This window comes from Sabethes cyaneus, chromosome 3 (assembly GCF_943734655.1).
Source record: "Sabethes cyaneus chromosome 3, idSabCyanKW18_F2, whole genome shotgun sequence".
Lineage (NCBI taxonomy): Eukaryota > Metazoa > Arthropoda > Insecta > Diptera > Culicidae > Sabethes > Sabethes cyaneus.
In genome coordinates, this window is record NC_071355.1 from 59,535,337 (window position 1) to 59,560,490 (window position 25,154).

The following is a 25,154-nucleotide window of genomic DNA, read 5'->3' on the forward strand; positions in this document are numbered from 1 at the left end:
TTGTTAGATCAGCATCGTACCTCGAAGCTAACTGGGCGGTTCAATTCGTCCCTAGTACCATAGAATTTATGATTTGTTGGTGACTATACGTTGATTAAGCTGTAGTTGAAGAATTTGCTTTAATTCTCAACACCCATATACGGTCATCGGAACGAACGGCCGGCCACCGAACTGCCTTCGAGTCAATGTTGCTTTCAAACCTCGATAGTTGCAATCCGAAATCATGACACACAGCTTTAGTCTTAACTGTCCACCATTGAGGGTTAAAATATTTGCCATTTGGCCATTTTCTAATAATATATCTAGCTAAAGTTTTGCCGTACCTCGAAGCTCGTACTTTGGGGAATCATTTCCTTAACCCCATGCTTTTTGCAGCAAAGATAACAAGCTGGAACTTCCAGGAAAGTTTTGTTTTAGTTTAACTGAAAACTCGCAGACATGTGTCCACCTTCCAGCGGCAAAGTTACTAGTTTGAGCTGACTGAAAATTAGCAAGATTTGTTATGTTTACACGGCTGTAATTTTTTTGTATGTAACATCTAAGCTTTGTGCAAAAACAGGTGGATTAGAATATTAGATTATTTCTCAATCTTTGTTTCTTTGGATTCATGTTGATACCTCAAACATAACTGTCCCTAGACTCGATAGAAGAGGGCGTTTTCGAAACGCTGGTAAGAAATAGGTTAAGAATTTTTGATATATGTTCTAAAGACATGAAGAAATCTAGCTTTAGTTTTCAGTAGCTCGCATAAGCCATGCTAAAGGGTTAAAAACTTAAGCCGGAAATCGCCCAAATAAGCTTGATATTCGAGTTTTGAGGGTCAGGGAAAAATATTTGAAGCATCAGGGAAAATCAGGGAAAGTCAGGGAATTTTATTTTTGGATTTGAGTCGACACCCTGCTGTTAGCTTGTATTTTTTCTAGGTGGGTCTATGATATTCAGTATTTTTCTGATTCTGCTATGCTATTTATGTGAGAATTATTGAGTCGGAGGCCTCCTGTAAAGTCACTTTCTTTTTTTTCCAAGCTAAAGTAGGTGTTGTGTCAACATGAGCTTACAGTAATAATTGACAGATTATAAACGGTTGATAAATCGACTTCTAGGCTGTAATGCTAAGTAGACGGTTTGAGAGTTTTGTATGAAAACTACAGCTGATCGAGAAGAATTTGTTACCAATGATTCGATCAACCGTCTTGTGCTCCGTCGTGGAAAATGCGTTTACGTCCCACTGATGAACCTGGAAACCACTGCACGTTTCCGTACCAGGTATGCGGCTGTATTCCAGGTTAGGGGCGGCGTACAACAGCGACTGATCCGAAGCGGGCGGCTGACTTATGAACCACTGTGTCTCGCCAGCTATACCCAAGACGGCAGCCATGTCCGCGGGATTAGGCATCGCTGCCCTAGTAGACGTGGACGTAGACGCGGACGTGGACGTGGACGAGGACGAGGACGAGGACGAGGACGTGGACGTGGACGTGGACGTGGACATGGACATGGACGTGGACGTGGACGTGTACGTGGACGTGGACGTGGACGTGGACGTGGACGTGGACGTGGACGTGGACATGGACATGGACGTGGACGTGGACGTGTACGTGGACGTGGACGTGGACGTGGACGTGGACGTGGACGTGGACGTGGACGTGGACGTGGACGTGGACGTGGACGTGGACGTGGACGTGGACGTGGACGTGGACGTGGACGTGGACGTGGACGTGGACGTGGACGTGGACGTGGACGTGGACGTGGACGGTGACGGAAACGTTACATTCCAGTCAAGTGACTAGCCAACTGCATAAGTATGTGTGCTCAAGATTTGAAACAGAACGTTTAGTAGATGCCAGATTTACAGACATTTGAGCATGCTTTGATTGTCAGAATGCAAAGACAGATTTGACAGTGATATTCCCGCATCCAAGATATGAACCAGCTATCATGTTTGCCACAAAATCCTTCATGACACACCAGAGACACTGGCATTCTATATACAGTTATGGTTTGCTCGTTAGTTGGGAGTTAAACCGTGCTCCAACTAAAAAGCACTTGAATGTCCGCGGGATTAGGCATCGCTGCCCTAGTAGACGTGGACGTAGACGCGGACGTGGACGTGGACGAGGACGAGGACGAGGACGAGGACGTGGACGTGGACGTGGACGTGGACGTGGACATGGACATGGACGTGGACGTGGACGTGTACGTGGACGTGGACGTGGACGTGGACGTGGACGTGGACGTGGACATGGACATGGACGTGGACGTGGACGTGTACGTGGACGTGGACGTGGACGTGGACGTGGACGTGGACGTGGACGTGGACGTGGACGTGGACGTGGACGTGGACGTGGACGTGGACGTGGACGTGGACGTGGACGTGGACGTGGACGTGGACGTGGACGTGGACGTGGACGTGGACGTGGACGTGGGCTTGGACGTGGACGTGGACGTGGACGGTGACGGAAACGTTACATTCCAGTCAAGTGACTAGCCAACTGCATAAGTATGTGTGCTCAAGATTTGAAACAGAACGTTTAGTAGATGCCAGATTTACAGACATTTGAGCATGCTTTGATTGTCAGAATGCAAAGACAGATTTGACAGTGATATTCCCGCATCCAAGATATGAACCAGCTATCATGTTTGCCACAAAATCCTTCATGACACACCAGAGACACTGGCATTCTATATACAGTTATGGTTTGCTCGTTAGTTGGGAGTTAAACCGTGCTCCAACTAAAAAGCACTTGAATGTCAAAATTCTGTTGTTACGAGATTTCCATCCACTGTCATTCGGCCCAATTAGCGGACACTATTCGATAATTGTAGTACAGTCGTGACTCACTTAACCAATTCAGGCTATAGATTGATTCAACAGAAAGTACTTACCTCAATTTTTGACGTCAAAGGTAGTAGATGTTAATAGCATCATCCGGTTCACCTTTTTCTGTTACGAGAATCTTTAAAACGCATGCTAGTAAATGGATTTTTCAAGGAAAAAGTATTCGTTTATTCATTTTGGAAACCATTCAATTGAGACATCTCCAGACATTCGAAGAGCAAATAATTCGACGTTGATTAGATTTTACGCTGTCTATTTATACTTATTTTGGTATAACAGTTATTACATTATATTCTTTCCTATACATAAAGTAGAGGTACAGCAAGTTTATTTTTCTGTCAACTAAAAGGTAACAATACGTAGAGAATCACATTTAGGTGTCTTGTCAGTAGTTTTAGTTTTTTCAATGTTTTTTTTTGCACGGTTGAAATAATGTCAGTCACTTTGGCAAAGAATTCCGATCTATTGTGAAGGATTAGCGTGTTGTGCAAATTTCGATGAAAACCGTCCCAATTTTAAGACTTTGTGCAAGTTACAATGGTAAAATGGATAGATGAGAAATTTCTTGTTTCTATCTCTAGCGGTTTATTATGCTGTAGGAAGTTTATCTTGTCTAAACAACTTTATATTGCCTAAACAGTTTGATTTGATTTTCAATCGCATCCTATTCGATTCCTCTCTGCTGTGGTTTGTGCATTGCCGTAAATGTGCCGGAAGTTTCTCACTTGACTTGGTGCTTGACTCTAATGACTAGAAGAGATTTATTTTGGCTTCTATTATTCGCTAATTTCGCTACCCAAGTTTGTATATATTTGGTACAAAAAACAAAACCAATATTATTCACTCAAACTAGGTTACAGTACAGTCTGTTCCTCTTTAACATTCTGATGCAGCTGCCGGAAGGATGGTATCACATTGTTATCTGCGTCACAGTCCGGAGACTGAATCGTTGGCGAGTGGGAAATTGTCGGCTGAAAATCGAATTGAAGGTAACGTTAGTATGTTTTGCATCGAAAACTACAACCCGACACACATTTTTCTGTTAATTGTTTCAAGGCTCATATTTAGGAAACAGGCGCTTGATAAACTATTGAACAACAAAAATGTTTATTGAGGTTGTAGGAGGATGAGTGGCGACAAGAGATCAAATTGATTTTAATCGAAATAAGTTTTTCTTACCTTCTTCATGGTATAACTTCTTGCCCGCACTCGGGTCGTGTTCCGCCGGACCGGATTGTTAGACTGCACTTTCTGACTCAATCTCACCGAGCTGAATGTGCTTCCCCGTCGACCGAATCGGGACCTCGGCGAAGGCGTTGCGGTTGCTGGATGTGCGCGAAAATTGAAAATCGAATATAATTAGTTTAGCCGTCATTGACACGATTCAGGCAGGGCGATGGAACAACATTTTCTCGTGTTAGAGAGGGGGTCAAAATTAATTAAACATGCCGGTGGTTTTAGTGAGATTGGTGGTTAATTTGTTTTGCTCAATGTTACGCTGGAGATACATCGACGGATTCAACGTACTACCCTGTGGATGAGAGGTTACATATTCAAACAGCGACACGGAAAATATTAAGTTAGTTCAAAAATCGAAATCGAGGTTGGGCAATGCCATTTGGTGGTTTGTCGGGCAGGAGCAAGCTTCAAAGCAGGCGAAGCTAATACATACGGTGCCAGTAGACGCATTTTATTGACGGTCAAGTTTTTAGCACGACTCCAGCCGCACTTTTCTGCACATTTAGTGCACCGATAATGGTGTTGTGATTGAGTAGAATTGATTGTGTTTGACAATAATAGGCGAAAAGTTAGAAATAGACAACGACACGTTGGAAACAGCCAAAAATATCAGACATAAAATTGAAATAGCATTTGATATATAGTAGAATTTGTTTTTGTTCAAACTCGTTCAAGGTTCACTCTAAATCAAAGTGGTTGAATCAATTTATTATTTCGACGCAGAACTACCTCTTATGGCAAGAAAGGGTATCATTCCAAAAAAAATCTAAAAATGCAAGCATCAAAAGAAATAGGATAGGTTTTGAGTGTTCATAACTCAGAGCAGAGCAGGCGTGGCGTAAGTAAGATGTGACCTTAGAATCAAGAACAACACCGAGATCACTTACAAAGTCGACTCTCTTAGCTTCAGTCTGAAGGTTGGGTTTAAAATACGGTGAAACGTTATAATTTCATACTTGGCAATGCTGATCACGAGGCAATTCTTCCGACACCAGCCACGAAACCATTTATGAAAGCTTGCAGACGACGACAATCTTCCACGTTTGGATCTTCTAAATATAATTTTAGATCATCAGCATTTACTAATTTGCAGATAGATGGTAATAATAGAGTGACGTCCTTGAAAAAAACCGATTGATATCCGTAGTATTCAATTTAATTTCACGGGTGGAATTTTTGCAATCAATTTTGATATTTTAACCGCTAAGTCGACCAAAATGAAATCACACCGAGTATTCAAAATCCATTACATCAAGATATCAAATTTTGTTTTCAATTTGCTCTAAAACTTTGCTCGGGTTACTTCCCTTTTTTGTCAAGCAAATATTTATATCAGAAACATTTGATCATTTTCCCCCAAATCACTCTAAATATGAGTTCCTATAAGTTTAAATCATTTCTTTTGTAACAAATATAATCAAGAATCAATTTGAAACAAAAAAAAAATTTTGGACAAAAACCGCAATTTTCCGACTATTGTGCACTGACCATTATGATTTCCAACCATTAACACTCACGCAGTTTCCCATACGATTTGATTTTCAATTTCAAGGTTCAATAAATATTTTGGTAAAGAAATTGTGCAATACAACGCCACAAGAAATGTACAACTCATAGTGGTAATTTGTTGCTGTTTACATCAAACTCATCTTACGCAGAAAGAGCACAACTACAAACAGAGCTAATTTTTTCTTCACACATTAGAGACTAGAGCCTATTTTGTTCCGTATGTCATATAGGGAGAATATAGGGTACGGGAGGGTATTCCCAGCACGCTACTAAATTCGGCATACATTACCTTTTTTTGCTACGCTTTCCCAAATAAAACTTTGCCGCTATATAACAATACTGAAACGAATGTAGCACTCATAAGCTTTAATTTGTTATAACTATTTTCATAAAAATGTAAGTAATTTGCTAAATTTTATTCAATAAACATCAAAACCACTGTTTTTCCACTGGCGCGTAATCAGGCTGAAAAAAACCAGCAGCAACCGCTTACGCGTATCCGCTCTTGATGTTGGTTTGGAAAACACACAATTATGATTACGTTTACTGATTCTAGAAACTAATCAGCTGTGAATATGGTATCACAGAACAATTCTACTTCTTTTTATCATGGAAGAACACAAAAATTCCCTTCTGATTTGAAGATATAAATCAATTTTCATTCACTAGCACTTGCAGCATTTTGTTTTTAATTTCAGCATATGGTGCTCTATTTACACTATTACCAACGTGTGAGGCAGTTACTCCTGAAACTATTCTATCGTGTTGACAAAGCTAGTATCTGAGTGACAACCACTTGCTTTTGGTGCTAGTGTATATGAACGAATTCAATGATACACTAGCGCCAGCAACAAGCTGTTGTCACTGTAAAACTAGTTATCTTCAAAGAGCCGGTATATAGGCAATACCGAAAAGTTATCCATCGGTCTTTTTTTGTTCTGTTTTTTAATCCCTGTGCTGGCTATTTCGGCCGGTCGGATTTAAAAAACTCAGCCGCAGCGACTTCATCATTTCTCGTGACTATAACTCAAATTCAGTAGCGTTTTATTAAGACCAAAATACACGCCGATATTCAGTAAATATTATTCTATCAACTAGTATAAAAATCTTGTCTAGAATAAATATAGTTTCAACCTAATTCCTGAATATTGTTCAGGCTACCGCTTAATGGGCTGGAGATACCCTCCCGTACCCTAATACGAAATGAAAGGATTTGCTCGGTGACTTTGAGAGCATGCATTCCGTAGTGCTCGGGCAGTAATAGAAAGATGAAACAATTTTGAATTCATTTTCAACACCCGCAAACGTTGGTTTTCTGTAAAAATTTACACATTTCTTCATGATGGTAGATTTAATTCCAAAAATCAGAATGTCAGCGTTTCGCAGACTGGTTTTCCCCCTTTCCACAGTGGTCCAAAAGGGCGAAAAGCAGAATTTTTTTTCTAGTTTCTTTTTCGTTTACCCAGCAAACCACAAATCGTATAATAATGTGTGAAAACCATCTTAAATATCGCTAAACAAACTCGAAATCGTACATAAAGCTTAATAAAGCGCACCCTAGTTTACATTTATTCGTACAAAATGATAGTAACTGATTCACATACGATTTTCGTCACAGAATTGTATAGCATTATGGAACTAATCATGTTGAGTCGGATTTCATCGTATACAAATACTTATGAATATGAATTGTTTTCATATAACTTGCAGTATGTATATCGCCTCCAAAACAGTACGCATATGCTGGTTTCGTGCATCGAATGCGATTTTTCTAGATATATATCGGTACATATATCACATTTGTTACTTTGATATACGTACGAAAATGTTTGCTGGGTATTTTATCATTTATGGTCTTCAGCACTTTTGTTCGTATGAATATCCCCCTTAACCTAAAACTGTCAAAAGTTAGTCTTTGCTTACTATAATGAAAATAAAAAAATAAATTTTTCGTGTTAGGAAATATAGACATAGTTTCTTCGACAATGTTGTAAATAATGTAAAAACAAGCAACTTTGCTAAAAAAATAAGATTTCTATCTTTATCGGGTGCTGAACTATAGGGCACATTCCTTAAAACTTTTTTAAATATTGGTTTTTCATACTTTGCTTTTCTTAGCTGCATTTTACAAGAATACAATGCTCTAGGTAATTATCGAAGCATTCAAAATACACGTTTTTGCAGAAGACCGCGTATCTCTTGTACCTTTACTTGCTGAGTTATCGCATATTCAAGCTATAAATTTTCATAGCTTCGCGAGCCCATTGGATAAAATGGGGCCAGCGGAATTATGAAATCAGCAGTTAATTTTAAAGTTTAAGTCGAGTATCATAAACTTGTATGGGTTCCGATTGTTCCCACACACCCAAATGAGAGTACGGCAAGCATACGCTATATGTGTTTCTCGTTCGCTAAAGGCTTGATACACGTCCATTCTTTTGTGTTAGTAGATAGACACATGGTTTCTTCGGCAAAGTTATAGAAAATATAAAGGCAAACAACTTTGCTAAAGAAATCACATTTCTATTTCTATCGAGTACGATTCTATCTCTATCGAGCTATAGAGCATTTTGTTTAGAAATTCTTCAGAAATAGGGTTTTCATACTTAGCTTAGGCTGGTTGCATTTTACATGAACATATGGTTCTAGGCGATTATTGAAGTACTCAAAATACATGTTTTTACAGAAGATTGCAAATCTCTAGGACCTTTCCTTTCAAAGTTATCGCTTTTGACTCGTGAAGTTAAGAAAAAATAAAGCTTAAATAAGCGATTACTTTGTAAGGAAAGGTCCTAGAGATTTGCAACATTCTGCAAAAACATGTGTTTTGAGTCCTTCAATTATCGCCTAGAACCATATACTCTTGTATATGCAACCGACATATGCTAAGTATGAAAAACCAATTTTTAAAGAAGCTTTAAAGAGTATACCCTATAGCTCAATAAAGATGGATATTTTATTTCTTCAGCAAAGTTGCTTGTTTTTATATTATTAAAAACTTTGCCGAAGAAACTATGTGTATATTTCCTAATAAAAAAAGTTATTTTTTTATTTTCATTATAGTAAGCGATGACTAACTTTTAACAGTTTTAGATTAAGGGGGATATTTACACGAAGAAAAGTGCTGAAGACCATAAATGATAAAATAAAAGCAAAAGACTGAAAAAAGTTCCACTTTTCGCCATTTTGAACTACTGTGCTTTCGTTAGAAAGGAGCAACTTTAACTAATACGAAGACATTCCCAACCAAATACCAAATTTGAAATGACTGTTACAGTTTGCGAAGAATGGAACAGTGAGTGTTGTGTCTGTTTGTCTGTGACTAAATTACTGTAGGACCATGGTGGTATTGAGAAAGTACGAGTGTTTTTAATCATTCTCATTTGATCTCATGATTTATCAAGATGCCATCAAACATATTCCGGTAACCAGAAGGTCATGCACATAACGATGTGGTGAAGCGCAAGGCAAACTCATGCAAGCTTCGGTGAAAATAAAAGCAGTCCTTCTCAATACCACCTAGAATTTGTTCGATTAACACTGAAACTGGATATTTCTGTATAAAATCCATATAAAAATCTATGATTTGTACATACATTTGTAGTCCTATGTCAGGCTCGCGTTCGGTCCCCTAAAGCTATATTTTACTACTTTTAGTGATGGTTTTGAAAACAATGATTTCCATAATCTTAGTATAACCCTCTAAAGGGCAACATAGTAAAAACAATGCAATAAAATTAATGGCTATTTTTTCATAAAGGTATACTCGACCGAAGCTTATCATTTCGTTTTCATACAAAAATAAATATCTAATTGGGCCCTAGATCAAAAGTTTAAGTTTTTTCGTTTTCCATGTTCATCGCTGGACCCACTTTTTTTTATCAAATCAGCGTATAATTACAAAATAGTATATACAAACTTAAAATGCAGCATGTAAACAACTCACAGAAAATTTTTGAAGATGGATTATGGCCTAAGCTCGCGAAATATATTTTTCGCAATGTTTATGAATTCTTGTTTCTGAAAGACGATAATTCTTGAAAGTATGATCAGAATATTGCAGTTTTGATGCCAAAATGTCAATAAAAATGTACTGAACACATTTTTCATAATTTTCGTAATTTAAAACAAATGTCATGTGTCACCATGAGGCTTCCAATTGTGAATGTACTGTTGATCAAAAGCTCGTTTGTTACGTAAAAGCTGAAAAGATTTTTTTTTATAATTTTCTTATTTACTGTATAACTCTATTAAACAATCTTGAAATAAAACCCCATTAAAGCGAACCAGAAGCGGATTTGAACATAAAAACAAATTCACCAATGAAAACATTGAGCATTGAGTAGTGTTAAAACATCGAACGACAAGAACTGTTTGTTGTATCGAGCACATCGAACAGCGGCAAGTACATACATCGAACATCTGAAATTTTTAGCTGTCTCTGCTGGTGTGAAAAGTTTCGACTGCCCGCCGCCGCAGATACTTACGGGTTGTGTTGAGATTGCTCCTCTTGGAGGCCTGCATCATTCCGAACACTACGGCCGCAAGCGAACTGTGCTGCGACGTTTGTCGCTGCAGGGATGGGGTTTGGGCTTGCGGTACTCCCGCGGGCATCAACGCCGGGGAGGTTATCTGACTGGCGGACACGTTCATGCCGAGCACCCAGTAGGTCAGCATCAGTCCTTTTCCCTTCACGTTCACTTCTCCACGTTTCTGATCAAGAGATAATGATCGTGCAGGATTGGATTTAACTATCTAAGATATTTTTTGACCTACCACACAGGTGTACCCTTTACTCTGCAGCAATGCTGCAGTGTAGTCCGGAACTTGCACTTTCCAGTTCTCGCCGGTCGAATCCATTCGGGACGCCACGTTGACGGTGTTTCCCCAGATGTCGTAAACTGGTTTCCGAGCCCCGATGACACCACTTACCAGTGGTCCACTGCTGATTCCAACTCGGAGCTGAAAAGTGTTGAACGCATCTTTGTTCACCTCCTGAAGCTTCTGTCTCATAGCTAGCGCAAACTCAACCAAATCGCAAACTGCTTCTTCGTCCTTCTCGTCGACTTTTGTCTGTAAAGTAGAATATTGGTTTTTAACTTGTTACATCAGTAGTTCGGATATGAGACTCACCTTATTACCGGAACAAAGATTGGAAGCCGCCATATAGGTCGCACCGACCGTCTTAATCTTCTCCACCGTAGCAAACCGCGGCTCCTCAAGCAAGGAATCAAAATCCGAGATAATCTCATTCAGGATTCGAATACAGGCCTTTCCGTTCTCGATATCTTCGGAGTAGAAATCCTTGAAATTCGGGATCGACGCAAACATAACTCCACACAGCTCGTGCATCTGAGCGTACAGCTCATCGGTGCGTTCCTCCGACAGGTAGTACGAAGCCACATGATCCGGTAGAATGTTTTTAATTAGCAGATCGTTCAGGTGTCGATTGGATTTCATATTGGAAAGTTCTTTTTCGGCCTGTTCCTTCCAAATGAAATCCAACCGCGAGGTGACTTCCACCAGACGAGCATGATAGGTGACCATTGTTAGAAAGACGACCAGCAAAATCATCATTTGAGCGGCTAAGGGCATTCCACTAGCCTGCAAGAACTGCGTGTCGAAGGTTTCGAAGACCTCGTTGAAGACCAACAAAATTAGTATTGAATAACAAGCGACCATAGTAATTGCCATGAAAGTTTTCACCAGATAATAAAGTTTCAGAGCTGTAGCAAGTGAGATGAGGCAGAGGACCCAGGTGAATACGACGTATTCTGGATGAACGCATACCGTGTGCTGTTGCAGTGCGTCCAGAGCACTGGAAGGTTTTCGGGATGATATGACCTTCTCCAGCAATGGTTCCTCGCCAGACACATTAAGCACGGATAGCTTAATGCTTTGCGGCAGCTCAACGTAGAGAGGGCTAATTCCATACAATCTAATGTCCTGTTCGTTCAGATCCTTCAAAGTTTTATTTTCTTCACTGAGCAATGTCTCAAGATCCAAATTAACGACTTTTTGTGAGTTCAGAATCAAATTTTGGTTTATGGTTGCCGTAACGGTCAGATTGAGTTGAAGCTCCTGCTTGGAGCCTGGAACCTGTAAGAGTGCTGCGGAAGCTTCCCTACCTGAACTCTGATTTACGGTAAAACCCTCTTGCATATCGCACATAATCAAGCCCATTGAGCTTGCAGCTGACATCAGAATAATCGTAATACAAACGAAAATGGTTCGACGTTTTCGATCGTGAACCAATGTTGATGAGCTCTTTTGTAGAAATGTTGGCAATGCTGAAAATTCTTCAGCCATTACGAGTACACAGCCGATGGTCAATAGAAAAGTCGTTATCGAGAGCGAAACAATCAAAGTTGTACACTTTGGAATTATGACAGCTTGACAAAGTACAATGAAAATCCACACAACAAACACGCACAGCATGTTTGAGCGAAACATATCCTCCCGAAGCTGACAAAACGTTCCCTCCTGGGAGGCGTCTTTAAACTTCAATGTCCACGTGAACAAATATTCCATTCGCATTTGCTTATTCGAATTAATCTGAATATTCTGATCAATGATTTCGTCTACCTCTTCCGTCGACGGAACGCTGTCCTCGGGGTCATATTTTTGCTTATCTCTAAAACTCTCCGCCGTATTAACGCCCGCTTGGTTTAGGTTCTTGAAGGGAATCTCCGGAATCCAATCCGTCGTCGGTTCGTCCTCATGTATCGTCGACTTCGAGCTTCGCTTTGTGATATGATTGTTGTTGGTTCCACTGGACGCTACGCTAGGCGTTTTCGAGTCCTTTCTATTTTTTAAATCGTTCAACTTACTAATTGCCTCCTTCTCGAATTGCAGTGTGCTCATTCGATTCATCAGTCTTTTGCGTGGTCTTAGTGGCTCCGTTCGTTTGATCAGATATGTTTTAATGTTCATCATCTTCAGATGGCTGTCCCGCACGGCTCCGTTACCGGGCTCTACCTCGTAGGTGTCATTCAAACAATTTAACGTTGCCTCCGATATGTGTACCCTACCGGGAACTCCACCCGATTCCATGTGATTTGCTATGATCACGTCGTTCGACCACACGTCAAAATGCCATTTCTTTTCCCCCAAAACTCCGCACATCACCGAACCACTGTGTATGCCGATTCGCATGTCCAAATCAACCTAAAATCACAATCAAATATGAGTACTTATGTTTCTAGTATGAATCAATCTCATCACTTACGACATTCGTCTGCATCCTAACATCCTTAATCGCCTTAATCATGTGCAGTCCAGTTTCCACGCTGCAAACCGCATGATCCGGTCGACTCTTCCAGCTTTGACTGTCGAACATCGAAACACAGTAGTAGCAATCTCCCAGCAGCTTAATCCGCAAACAATGATTATCTTCAGCAATTTTATCGAATCGTGCAAACAAGTCATTCAATATCTTGACCAATTGCTGAGCCGACGTCTTGCTAGCCAACTCAGTGAAACCTTTGATATCAGCGAAAAGAATACTGACGTTGTCCATGTGGTAGATGTACAACTTTTTGAACTGCGTATCCACCTGGGCTTGCTGTTCCGGCGATTTGTACATCTCCTTGCGGATATCATTGTTGACGAACATCGGAAGTACTGAAACGGATATAAAAAATCGGGTGAGACTGAGAACGCTTGTACTGGAAGCTTCCTTCCTTGCTTGCATCAAAGATTATGAACTTGTCTTGCATATGACCTTGTATGCATGATAGCTGAAAAGTTGTATTCAACAAATCAAACCAGAATAGTTCATGCTGCCGGTCCTTTATTGCTGGTTTTGTGAAAGAGAATTCAAAAGCATACTGCTTCATTTAATGTGAGGCTAGATGATAAGAAACCCAATTTATGCTATTAACAGATAGTAAAAGAATAAAAGCTGGTTAAAACCATCTGATTTGATAATTATACTGTTAGACTAACAAATAAATCAACCATTATGGCTTGATATTTTCTGGTTAAATGTATACTGTTTTACAAGTTTTAGTCTACCATTCAACACTTGACTACTTTTCGTCGAATTTGCTATACTTCCGTAGTACCGTTCACTGAAAAATGCAATTTCGCCCGTGACACTGGCTTACGACCCAATAATCAACAGTGACACCTTTCTATCCGACATAAAACGTGACCAGTCACTTGTCACCAGATGAAATCTCACCGACCAGTGCAGCGTCGATTGGATTAAAACTGACCTGTTTGGGATAAATCAGTTCGTCCACACGATCTCCAGCATCGGTAGTGTTTTTTTTTTGCTTTTGTCGAGTTTTGTGTTTACTCTATTTTGCTTCTGTTTGCCTAAAGCAATTCGAAATTTATATCACTCTTTTATTACAAACCTAAATTTTGGCTGCTATATCCCTATGACTATCATACGAGAACAATCAAAGTCATAATGGCATCAAGTTTTTTATAAAACAACTAGCTGACCCGACAAACTTCGTATTGCCACAAATTACACTGTGTTGTCCATAAATCGTGAATCTGTCCCAATCTCGAGTTTAGCAAGTTTCTGAGGAGCTTAACCTTAGATAATTCATTTTGGCAGTTACGTCACTATGAAAGCATGGGTAGTTTAATTTACAAATTTTCAATTTTTCCTCGCAGTAAACTAGAAAACAAAGCCCCCGTTACTTAGCCAGATAAAATAAAGCGGATAGTACTTAAATATTCCCGTGATTGTATAACATTTCACCGAATACCATTTCGCGATAAACCTTACGCGGAATGTACCATTTCACGGAAAACCTTTTCGTAGAAAGTTTCGATCCTCGGGGTGATCCTCTCCTTACTCGTAATCGCTCGTTCGGACCTAACTGAAGGAAAGTAATAGAGGTCAGTAGACCTAGGAAAACAAATAAACCAAGACAGAGCTGATTTCTGCGGGGGGCTGCAGATAGTTTTTGGTGGTCTTGTTATTCACCCTTATTCTTGTTTTCGTTCGAATGATATTCGTCCGAATGATATTCGTCCGAATGATATTCGTTCGAAAGTTAAACCGATCCGTATTCTTGTTTTCGTTCGAATCAATTCGAACGTTCGAACTCCCCTTCCTTTTGTTCATTCGAATATGAGAATAGCGCTTCCCGATTCGTTCGAAACGAAACAAACTATTCGTACGAATGCAGGATACGGCCGTAAACAAATTCGTCCCTCCCCGGATTCATTTAGACGGTGATGAAATCGAGGTGGTAGAAGCGTTCGTGAATCTGGGCTCACTGGTTACCGCAGACAACGACACCAGTAGAGAAATACAAAGACGCATTATGGCAGGAAATCGTGCCCACTTTGAACTCCGTAGGACGCTACGATCGAATAAAATTCGCCACCGCACGAAGTTAACAATCTACAAGACGCTGATTAGACCGGTAGTCCTTTACGGCCATGAGACATGGATCATGCTCGTGGAGGACCAACGCGCCCTTAGTGTTTTCGAACGGAAGGTGTTGCGCACCATCTACGGCGGAGTGCAGATGGAAGACGGAACGTGGAGGAGGCGAACGAACTATGAATTGCATCAGCTGCTTAGGGAACCACCCATCGCTCACACCGCGAAAATCGGTCGCCCACGATGGGCTGGGCACGTCGTGAGGATGGCCGATGACGACCCGGTTAAAAAAGTTCTCAATAACGATCGGACTGGAACGAGACGGCGAAGCGCGCAGCGAGCAAGATGGATCGATCAAGTGGAAGGCGACCTGCAGACCCTACACAAACTACGTGACTGGCGAATTGCGACCATAGACCGAGTAGATTGGAGACGACGTCTTCGTACAGCAGAGGAAACCACGGGCTAGAGCTGATTAAGTAAGTAAGTAAGTCAACAAACACCCACATGCCAAATTTGGTTCCATTTGCTTGATTAGTTCTCGAGTTATGAAGAAATTTGTATTTCATTTGTATGGGAGCCCCTCCTTCGGAAATGGGGAGGGGTCCTAATTCATCATAGAAAAAATTCTTGTCTCCAAAAACCTTCACATGCCAAATTTTGTTCCATTTGCTTGATTAGTCCTCGAGTTATGCAGAAATTTGTGTTTCATTTGTATGGGAGCCCCCCCCCCTCTTAGTGGGAGGAGGGGTCTCTAACCATCATAAGAACCTTCCCAGGGCCCAAAAACCCCTATATGCAAATTTTCACACCGATCGGTCCTGTAGTTTTCGATTCTATAAGGAACATACGGGCAGACAGACCGAAATCCATTTTCATAGGTATAGATTTGTATGGGAGCCCCCTCTCTTAGGGGGGAGGGGTTTCTAACCATCATAAAAACCTTCCTCGGCCCCAAAAACCCATACATGAGAAAATTCGTCTGAAACGAGGCCACTACTGACACAAGGTCTTCAAAAGATAGAACTTTTGCACTTAATTAGTTGAAAGTGATTAAAAAAATAAGAATTGCTCTTTTAATACCTCGAAATAGTCGACCCCTCGTTCGCCAAGGGGCCTAACAGTTTCAAAAATAGTTGAATTTTGAGCAAACCTTGAAATCTATATCACATGATATTTCATAAATTTGTCATGAAATAATTAACAAATGGCCCGGTTCTGTAAAGTAGAAGAACAGGGTTTTCAAATGAACTAAAAAAATCTTTTGCGGCCATCTTGGATTTGGTCGCCATATTGGATTTCATTAAAAAATTATCGTTTTCACCATGAGCTCCCAATCGATTTTCATTGGAAAGCATTCATTCACTATTGGAAAGCTGAGAAAAATTGCTGTAAGAAACATTCATAAAATTAGGTGTGCAATGGCATTAACTAAATAAAACAACCAGTTATTTGAAGCAAGGTTCACAATTTTCATATTATTATTGTGTTTTTTCAAAATTTCCTGTGAAATAAACTACAAACGACACGGTTTTGTAACAAGGAGAGGAAGGGCTTATAAACGAAGAGAGAAAAAAATTGGCGGTTATCTTGGATTTGGCTGCCATGTTGGATTTTATAAAAAATCGCCTTTTTCGCTATGGCCCCCCAAACCGAATTTTAATTTTAAGACAACCATCGGAAAGCTGAGAAAAAATGCTATAAGAAACAATCATCTAAAATTAAAATTGGCTGGGGGGATCATGGCGAAACCGGTGAGTTTTTGATAAAATCCTACATGGCGGTCAAATCCAAGATGGCCGCCGATTTTTTCTCACTTCATTTATAAACCCTATCTCTCCTCTTTACAAAACCGTGTCGTTTGAAATATGTTTCATAGCAAATTTTGGAAATATCACAAAAATTATATGAAAATTGTGCCCTTACTACAAATAACTGGTTGTTTTATTCAGTTAATGCCATTGCACGCCTTATTTTATGAATTTTTCTTGTAGCATATTTTCTCAGCTTTCCAATGGTGATCTTAAAATGAAAATCGGTTGGGGGAATCATGGTGAAAACAGCGATTTTTTTTATAAAAGCCAATATGGTGACCAAATCCAAGATGGCCTCCAAAATATTTTTATTCTATTTGAAAGCCCTGTTCTTCTTCTTTACAGAACCGTGCCATATGTTAGTTGATTCTTGGCAAATTTATGAAATATCACGTGATATAGATCTCAAGGTTTGCTCAAAATTCAACTTTTTTTGAAACTGTTAGGCCCCTTGGTAAAGCCGCTGGGAAGGGCGGCGCCTACCGGCAGAGCTTTATAAACATGGCGGAGAAACGCTATCAAAGGCTCTACACTGGGTTATTTCGAGGATTTGGGAGGAGGAAAAGCTGCCGGAGGAATGGATGGAAGGACTGGATTGTCCCATCTACAAAAAGGGCGATCGGCTAGACTGCTACAACTATCGCGGTATAACGCTGGTAAACGCCGCCTACAACGTACTCTTTCAGATCCTGTTACGCCGGTTGTCACCGATAGCACAAGGTTTCGTAGAGAATTATCAGGCGGGTTTCATGGGGGCTCGCGCAACTACGGACCAAATTTTTACTATACGACAGATCTTGCAGAAATGTCGGGAGTACAACGTGCCCACGCATCACATCTTTATTGATTTCAATGCAGCATACGATACAGTCGATCGAGACAAGCTATGGCAGATAATGCATGAATACGGTTTTCCGGACAAACTGACGCGACTGATCAGAGCTACATTGGATCGAGTGATGTGTTTCGTACGCATCTCTGGGACACTCTCGAGTCCCTTCAAGACGCGACGAGGGTTGAGACAAGGTGACGGTCTATCCTGCATGCTGTTCAACATCGCTCTTGAGGGGGTGATCCGACGAGCGGGCATCGAAACGAGAGGCACGATTTCTACCAAGAGTAGCCAACTTCTAGGCTTTGCAGACGACTTCGATATCATAGCCAGGAACTTTGCAACGGCGGAGGCAATCTACGCCAGACTGAAAGCGGAGTCTAGAATTGGGCTAAAAATAAATGCGTCGAAGACCAAATACATGAAAGGAAGAGGCTCAAAGGAAACAAACGCGCGCTTCCCACGGACGGTAACCGTTGACGGCGACGAACTAGAAGTGGTAGAGGAGTTCGTGTATTTGGGATCGCTGGTGAACGCGGACAACAACACTAGTAAGGAGATCCAGCGGCGCATCCAAGCGGGAAATCGGGCCTACTTTGCCCTTCGTAAAACGCTACGATCAGGAAGCATACGCCGTCGCACGAAGCTAACAATGTACAAAACCATTATTAGACCGGTAGTTCTTTATGGACTTGAAGCCGTGAGCGGAAAGTGCTGCGCACGATACTTGGCGGAGTACATACTGAAAGCGGGGAGTGGCGAAGGCGTATGAATCACGAGCTACAGGCACTGCTTTGGAAGACTCCCATCGTACATCTAGCGAAAGTTAGCAGGCCGGACACGTCGTAAAGATGCCGGACGACAGTGCGACGAAAATAGTCCTTTTCAACAACCCCACCGGCACCAGGAACAGGGGGGCCCAACGTGCACGATGGCTCGACCAGGTCGAAAGCGATTTGCGACTTCTGAGACGACTAGGGAATTGGCGACGAGTGGCCCAAGACCGAGTTGAATGGAGACGAGTGCTTGAAACAGCACTAGCCACCCCGGCCCTATGCTGCTGAAGAAGAAGCAGAAGGCCCCTTGGTGAACGAGGGGTCCACTATTTCGAGGTATTTAAAGGGCAATTCTTATTTTTTTAACCATTTTCAACTAATTAAGTGCAAAAGTTCCAATTTTTGAAGACCTCGTGTCAGTAGTGGCCCCGTTCCACCGAGAATTACTCACATGCAAATTTTCACGCCGATCGGTTCAGTAGTTTTCGATTCTATAAGGGACAGAAATCCATTTTTATAGGTATAGATTATTGTACCTTGCAGCAATTTTACGAGTCCTACGCTAATTCGTTTTTTAATAATAATTATCCTGTACTTACTAAATACACTGAAACTATGCTTGTCAAGAAGGAGGGGTACAGTGGGGTGGCAATAACGAAAAACTGATGGTTCAAATTGATAAACTGCAAACATGGGCGTCCGTTGGAGACTGTCTTTCGCTCAATTCCGGCTTTTAGTTTTACCTGAACGACCAGTATGTTCGGCACGATCCTCTTCTCCACTCTTTCACCGTCTCAGCATTACGTTTTTGCGACTTTTCGGATTATTGATTTCGGATTATTAGCTGGATTATTGGATCGTTCAGGATAGCGGATAACCTTTCGCGCTTTCCAACAGCGCCTCCCCATTCCTATAATAACTGAAAAATTAAATTTTCTTTCACTGTAAATTCGGTTCGTTTCAAATCAAAAAAGTAATATTTTCTAAAGTACTTTTATGTGTTAAACCGCAGGAATCAGGAAACGCAGTCATTTAATTTTGCTGATGATGACTTTGACGGCGATCATAGCCAAAAGCGTACATATAAAATGACGAACTAAGCCGAATTACATAACTTGTGGGGTGCATGGTTTGGTGATTTTGCAATTCTGGCCACAACTAACTACCCAAGCAACAATGTGATTATTATCGTATTCTTATGGTGGTCTTCAAGACCAATTTTGGTCTTAAATGCCATCATAAGAGTGTAATAAAACCCAAATTGTTACCTGAGTATCTATCTTGCTCTCTACGTTTGTACGAATTTTACATTAAATATGCCAAATTTATTTCTTCTTGGTGATTAAAAAAACGCTAATTTTCTTTCTGTAAAGCCAGAGCAAAACGGATAGAGTTAAAAATTAATGCAACATGTACCCGAACAATGAGATCACCGGGAAAGCCGAGGTGCACCTGAAAGAAACAGGCAAGCGTTTGATTGATATCTGAAATCCGCCGTAAGCTTTGATTAGGTGCAACAAAAAACAGTACAAACGAGTGGGTGGTGGCCTGATAACTAGCGGGCACGCGCACGCCGCGTTACCTATGTACATCAGGAATAAATAGAGCAAGGATAGTTATTAAAACTCGTTGCGCACCTTTCCTTCTCGCCCGGTTTCAGTTTAATTATCGTTTATAAAAATGCAATTAGCACATTTATTTTTTACCCGTAAGTTTCGAATCGACCGTAAGCTCGATACATTTTGGTAAACCAATAAAAACAATACCCACTAGAATGCAAACTTTGCTAGCTTTAACATTCCGATTCACATTTTCATGCTCGCTTACAACCTTTCCTTTCTTAGCGATGAAAGCGTACATTAAGTATATACTAACGTGTCCAACAAGTTCATAAATTTTAATTCCATGTTCGACCAAATCGTACTACAGACAGCAATAAACTTTATTGACCCTAGACACCGTTTTACCGTTCACCGCAGTAATTCCACTGTATTTTCCGCCCGATCGGAACCAGAAAGACCAACCCGTAGAACATACATCGTTTTCTTCCTGGGGCAAAACATGTAGGGGAATGTCGTCGTGGTTGGGCCGCCTTTTTGACATTCGCTCATAACTTCGGATTTAAAAAGATTTTTTAAAATCTAAATAGATCGTTGGAAAGGTCTAAGAATAAGCTATACTTCTGGAAAATTTTGAACTGATTGCTTAAAAAATAATAAAGTTATAGGCATTTACGTAAAGACAAAAAATGTTGTCATACTCGGCCCACGTTGTACAGGTTGGGCCACCGCTTTTAATCCAAGAAATACGTATTGACACTCTATGTAGAGACATCAAAAGAATGAATTTCGTGAGCAACGGCCCATATAATTATAAATATCCTATTTTAAATAACATCCTTGCGAAATTTTTGGTGATCTTGTAAAATCAATATTACTACAATCGCGTTTTCCGATGTGTACTACTGCAATGAAAAATCAACAACAATCTAGGTTTTTATTGCACTAATTGGGCTTTATTTCATCACATTTCCCGCGACTGACGTTCTCAAGCGAAAATTGCGCTTCTGTGCTTAAAATTATGGTGGCCCAACCATGGCTACACAAGTGGCCCGACCTTTACAATAAGCGCTTTTGTAGCATCTTCCCCCTTACCCTACCCAAATACCTAACAGGACGGGATTTTTCAATAGCCTTCGAAAAGAGCACAACACACTTAATAAATTTTCAATATTTATCCCGATAGTTGCATTTCAGGAATCATTTCTTGAAGAAAAGTTAACTGCACCTGCAAAACTTTTTTTGTATTGTTTCTATCAGTGAATTCAGTACGCGTGTTTTGAATACACGATTGAAACTCACAATATTGTGAAAAGTTAGCTGTCACAGTAAGAAGTTTTACAATACTTGTACAAAGGTATCACGAGTTACTAAAACTGAACAAATCGTGGTGGCCCGACCATAACAGTGGCCCGACGATAACGACATTACCCTACCAATTATCGGCAAATGGGATAATGAGTCGGCCTGCATCACACCGCTCGCACCGGCCGGCATGGGCAATAACTTACCGAACATTAACGACACGATGACACCACCTTCTCGAAGGACGACAACCACGGCCGGCATGCTCGCTCGCTCGTAGGCTTCGACAGAAAGCATTTCGAACGCCCAATGCTGCCGTATACCTATCGCCATCAATAATAATTTGATCAATTAGAATTTTAATATCCTGCGGAAAATAGTCCTTCCTGTTGCTTCCGTCAGCCCGGCTGGGTGGTGCATGAATAGTACTGACAATGATGATGATGACGTTGATGATGCAGTGCACGGAAGTAAAATGTAGCTACGTGCACCGGACGAACGTTTTATTAATAGTCAGTTAAAGTTTATTGCATTTGTTTCCACCCCCTGGGGAAGGAGCAAAATCACTTCCTAATCGACTGATAGTGGTTACTGATTTGGATGCTGCATGCCAAAACATCAAAGGACTATTTTTTTCTCAAAGCAGCAGGAAAATGAAACCGAGCAAAATGAGAATTTTAGGAGGTTAAATGATCGTGAACATATTTTTTCGCCGTTGTTTTGCTTCTGTACGAAGATTAGCATGTTGTCGGTTGGATAATCAGTGAACGTTACGATGATGGGTGGGAAAGCGTTCTTATTTTCCTCTGCCACACAGGAGTGATATGTGTGTGTACACTCGAATGGAAACAAAATCGATACTGACTGCTTCCTATCGCGATGATATCTTATCAGCGCACATGTTCCGTTCAATGTCAGCTGAAGAACCCGTCAGTTGTTGCGACACGTAACCAAAAAGCATCCATCTCGAGGGTTGTTAATGTGATGAAATCGAAATGTAGATGGTCTATCACGCACGGGATTATTCTCGGTATCGTGATTAATGGTGATCCTGCACGTAGTTGAGCATGGTCACTACCGCGGTTAAGAAAGTACACTCTATCGGCTTCTGAATATTAGGCCTGTTATCCGTCTATTTATAACGATTAATGTTTGCTGGGGCTATGGGAGCATTGTGCCCACGGATGTTAATATTTACTTAGAAAAAATGTCTTTCTCGAAACTTAGATGCAGATTTACTGTAAACGTGATTGCGAAGGAGCAATCAAGTAATAAAATCACAATCAAAAATTGAACGTAGTCAGAAGTTGCGCGAACCTGCATCCATTTCCAATCGCAACCAATCACTGAACCAGCTTTCATATATCAGAAATTCTCGAACAATTTTACAGTAAGTACTGTGAAATCATTTTCCAGTCTATTTCTTCGTGCGGTGTAATATTGTGTACCAAATGTGCACCAATTCTACAAAACATTTTCAATCATCAGCGTTTCAGTAAAGCATACGACTAGCAGGTGTCGTTCGCAATGTGGTTTAACTTTTCAGTTCGCTGCCACTGTCGGTCAAATAAACCACATGCTGCTATGAAACGGGTCAATCATACACTCCAACGCATATTGTATGGCCTCGAACTACCAACCGACGGGAAAGAGCTACAAAATATAACTTTCATTACACGGAAACTGTGATGCGGCATAACTAAACTAAACCCATTTTCCCTGCCGTCGTGGGGTACAACTTTGTTAATTAGCCACTTATCATTGAAAAACATTTCCGGAATTTACATACTCTGCAGACGGTTATGCTAACTGTTTCGAAAGAATAAAAGCACAAAATCAACAATAGGCGAAAATGGCGCGCGAGCAGGCAAACACGGCAGCAAAGTACAAAGTACAAAGTTTGCTGAAATGCTCCTGAAATAGGATATACACGGTATATTTGATATGGCACAGCTAGTTTCGCTAAAACTAAACATTTACTGCCACTGCCAGTTACTAGGAAAACTGGTCGTTTAATTATTTGCGAAGATTATTGCTATAGCGACTAACGACCTACCGGTGATAGTTAGTACCTACCTGGGCTGAAACAAATGAAGCAAGTTTTAGTTGCATTGTAAAATGCGTGGAGTTTCAGTGGACTGAACTACATTTTCCGACCTTCTCAGTGTATCATTATGGCATAGTAACGATCCGTGTTCTGTTTTAAAACTGTACTCAAAACTGTAATGAAAAGGCTTAATCATCAATAAAATATAACTGGAATCATGCTCCAGGTGTGATTTCTGTTGTATAGGGATTAGGGGTGTCCTAAGTTAAATTCTAAAAAAATATGGTAGAAGCTAAAATTTCTCCAATATTGAACTGATTTACATCTTCCTAGTAGCTTATGAAAGCTTATTGTTAACCTATTGCTTTGATATTTTGCTACGTTTCAAATAGGTAAACCATGCTAGAAGTACATATGTTATCATAAAAAATGTGCTTCAATGGAGGAGAGTAGTAAGTATACTGTAAATACAGCAAAACAAAATTGGTTCAGTGAAACTAAACTAATGAGGTATCTACAAATTAAAGCCGATCACAACCTGCTTGCCTATGTTGTTTTGCGTTTTCAATCAATCGAACGTTTTCAATTTTCTGATTCGCTGTAGAAATTTTTCATAATGAGCAGAGGAAAATGGCATTGTACAATTTGTTTTACACATAAGTGTTATGTTTTCTGCTCCGCACACAATGGCTGCTTACTACCAGCTGATATTGACACTACACAAAAAGGCAATTGAAATATTAACGTAATGATATAAAAGGCGAGGAAGAAGGTATTGTATATTTGTTAAGCAACAAAACTAATTGATATAACAATTGTTAAAACAAAGGGGGGTTGAAGAGTGTCCCACATCAAATTGCATCACGGAAAAAACGCTGTAAAAATTACCCATTAGGTATTTTTTCTTGAAAATTTGGGGAGAAATAGTTTAGAGTGTATGGTTTATACTGTATTTTTGTCGCTGTCAGTTTTTAGAAAATAGGAAAAAAATGGCGTCACCCGAAAAGCAACGTCGCGAATTGACTTTGCGCAGGCACCTGGAAAATCCTGAACTTTCTCATCGGCACATCGGAAAGCAACTTGGAATCGTGCAGTCAATGGTGAGTCGTGAGATTAAACGTTACTACGAAACTCTGAGCATTGAACGGAAGGAGAAGTGTGGTCAGAATGGATGTTCTCAGGGATGCACAGTGGTCCAAACAGCGAAATACGCGATCGTTTGATATAGTGCCGAAACGTGAAGTTTTTCGCATATAGTGTCTTTAGGGCCATTTCTTGGTATAATAAGCCCCTTCTTGTGAGAGAAACCTTTGGGTGATTAATTCCCTTAAAAGTGAGATACGAAATTTATTTTCTCGTACATTCGAGATACAGGTTTGGTACTTTCAGCAAAGTTGTAGTAAATATCAATACAAACAACTTTGTCAAAGACACCATACTTGTATCTTTTCATGGAAATTGTCTATGAAGCGTTATTCGTGGCCAAACCCTTCAAAACAGTTTTTAAACCCTGGCTTATTCTGGTCAACTTTTATGTGTTCATAGTGTTCTAGAAAGTTGTTTATCTTGCTAAAATCAACGTTTTTGTAGAACATTATTATACGCGATTTTCTGCAGTTTCGGAGATTTTGAGCATTTTTGATGAAAAATAGTACTAATTTGAGCCTCAATATTTCCCAAGGTGGCAAATGGTGGCAGACCAAACAACTCCTACTTAAAAGTACAACAAAAAACCTTTAAAAGCAAGTGTCAATTGTCTGTATCCGTTTGTATCCTCAAAATTTATAGTTGTTTTAAAAATCCATCTCAGTCATGTTTATAGAACAATTAAAATGTACTTCGGATGCAATAAACGCCATTTTGTTTGCGTTGACAATCTCTT

At 40.3% G+C, this 25,154-nt stretch overlaps 1 protein-coding gene across 1 annotated transcript in view; it reads right to left on the reverse strand.

The window, feature by feature from the left end:
* Positions 1–3,164: 3,164 nt before the first annotated feature.
* LOC128744512 (adenylyl cyclase 78C) overlaps positions 3,165–25,154 on the reverse strand; it is a 108,644-nt gene continuing 86,654 nt past the window's right edge. Inside the window, exons 6-11 of the mRNA XM_053841574.1 lie at positions 12,816–13,210; positions 10,721–12,754; positions 10,364–10,660; positions 10,075–10,300; positions 4,019–4,164; positions 3,165–3,810 (exon numbers count right to left, since the gene is read on the reverse strand). Coding sequence (XP_053697549.1) covers positions 3,694–3,810; positions 4,019–4,164; positions 10,075–10,300; positions 10,364–10,660; positions 10,721–12,754; positions 12,816–13,210 — 3,215 coding nt within the window. The 3' untranslated portion in view covers positions 3,165–3,693. The remainder of the gene's footprint in view (positions 3,811–4,018; positions 4,165–10,074; positions 10,301–10,363; positions 10,661–10,720; positions 12,755–12,815; positions 13,211–25,154) is intronic.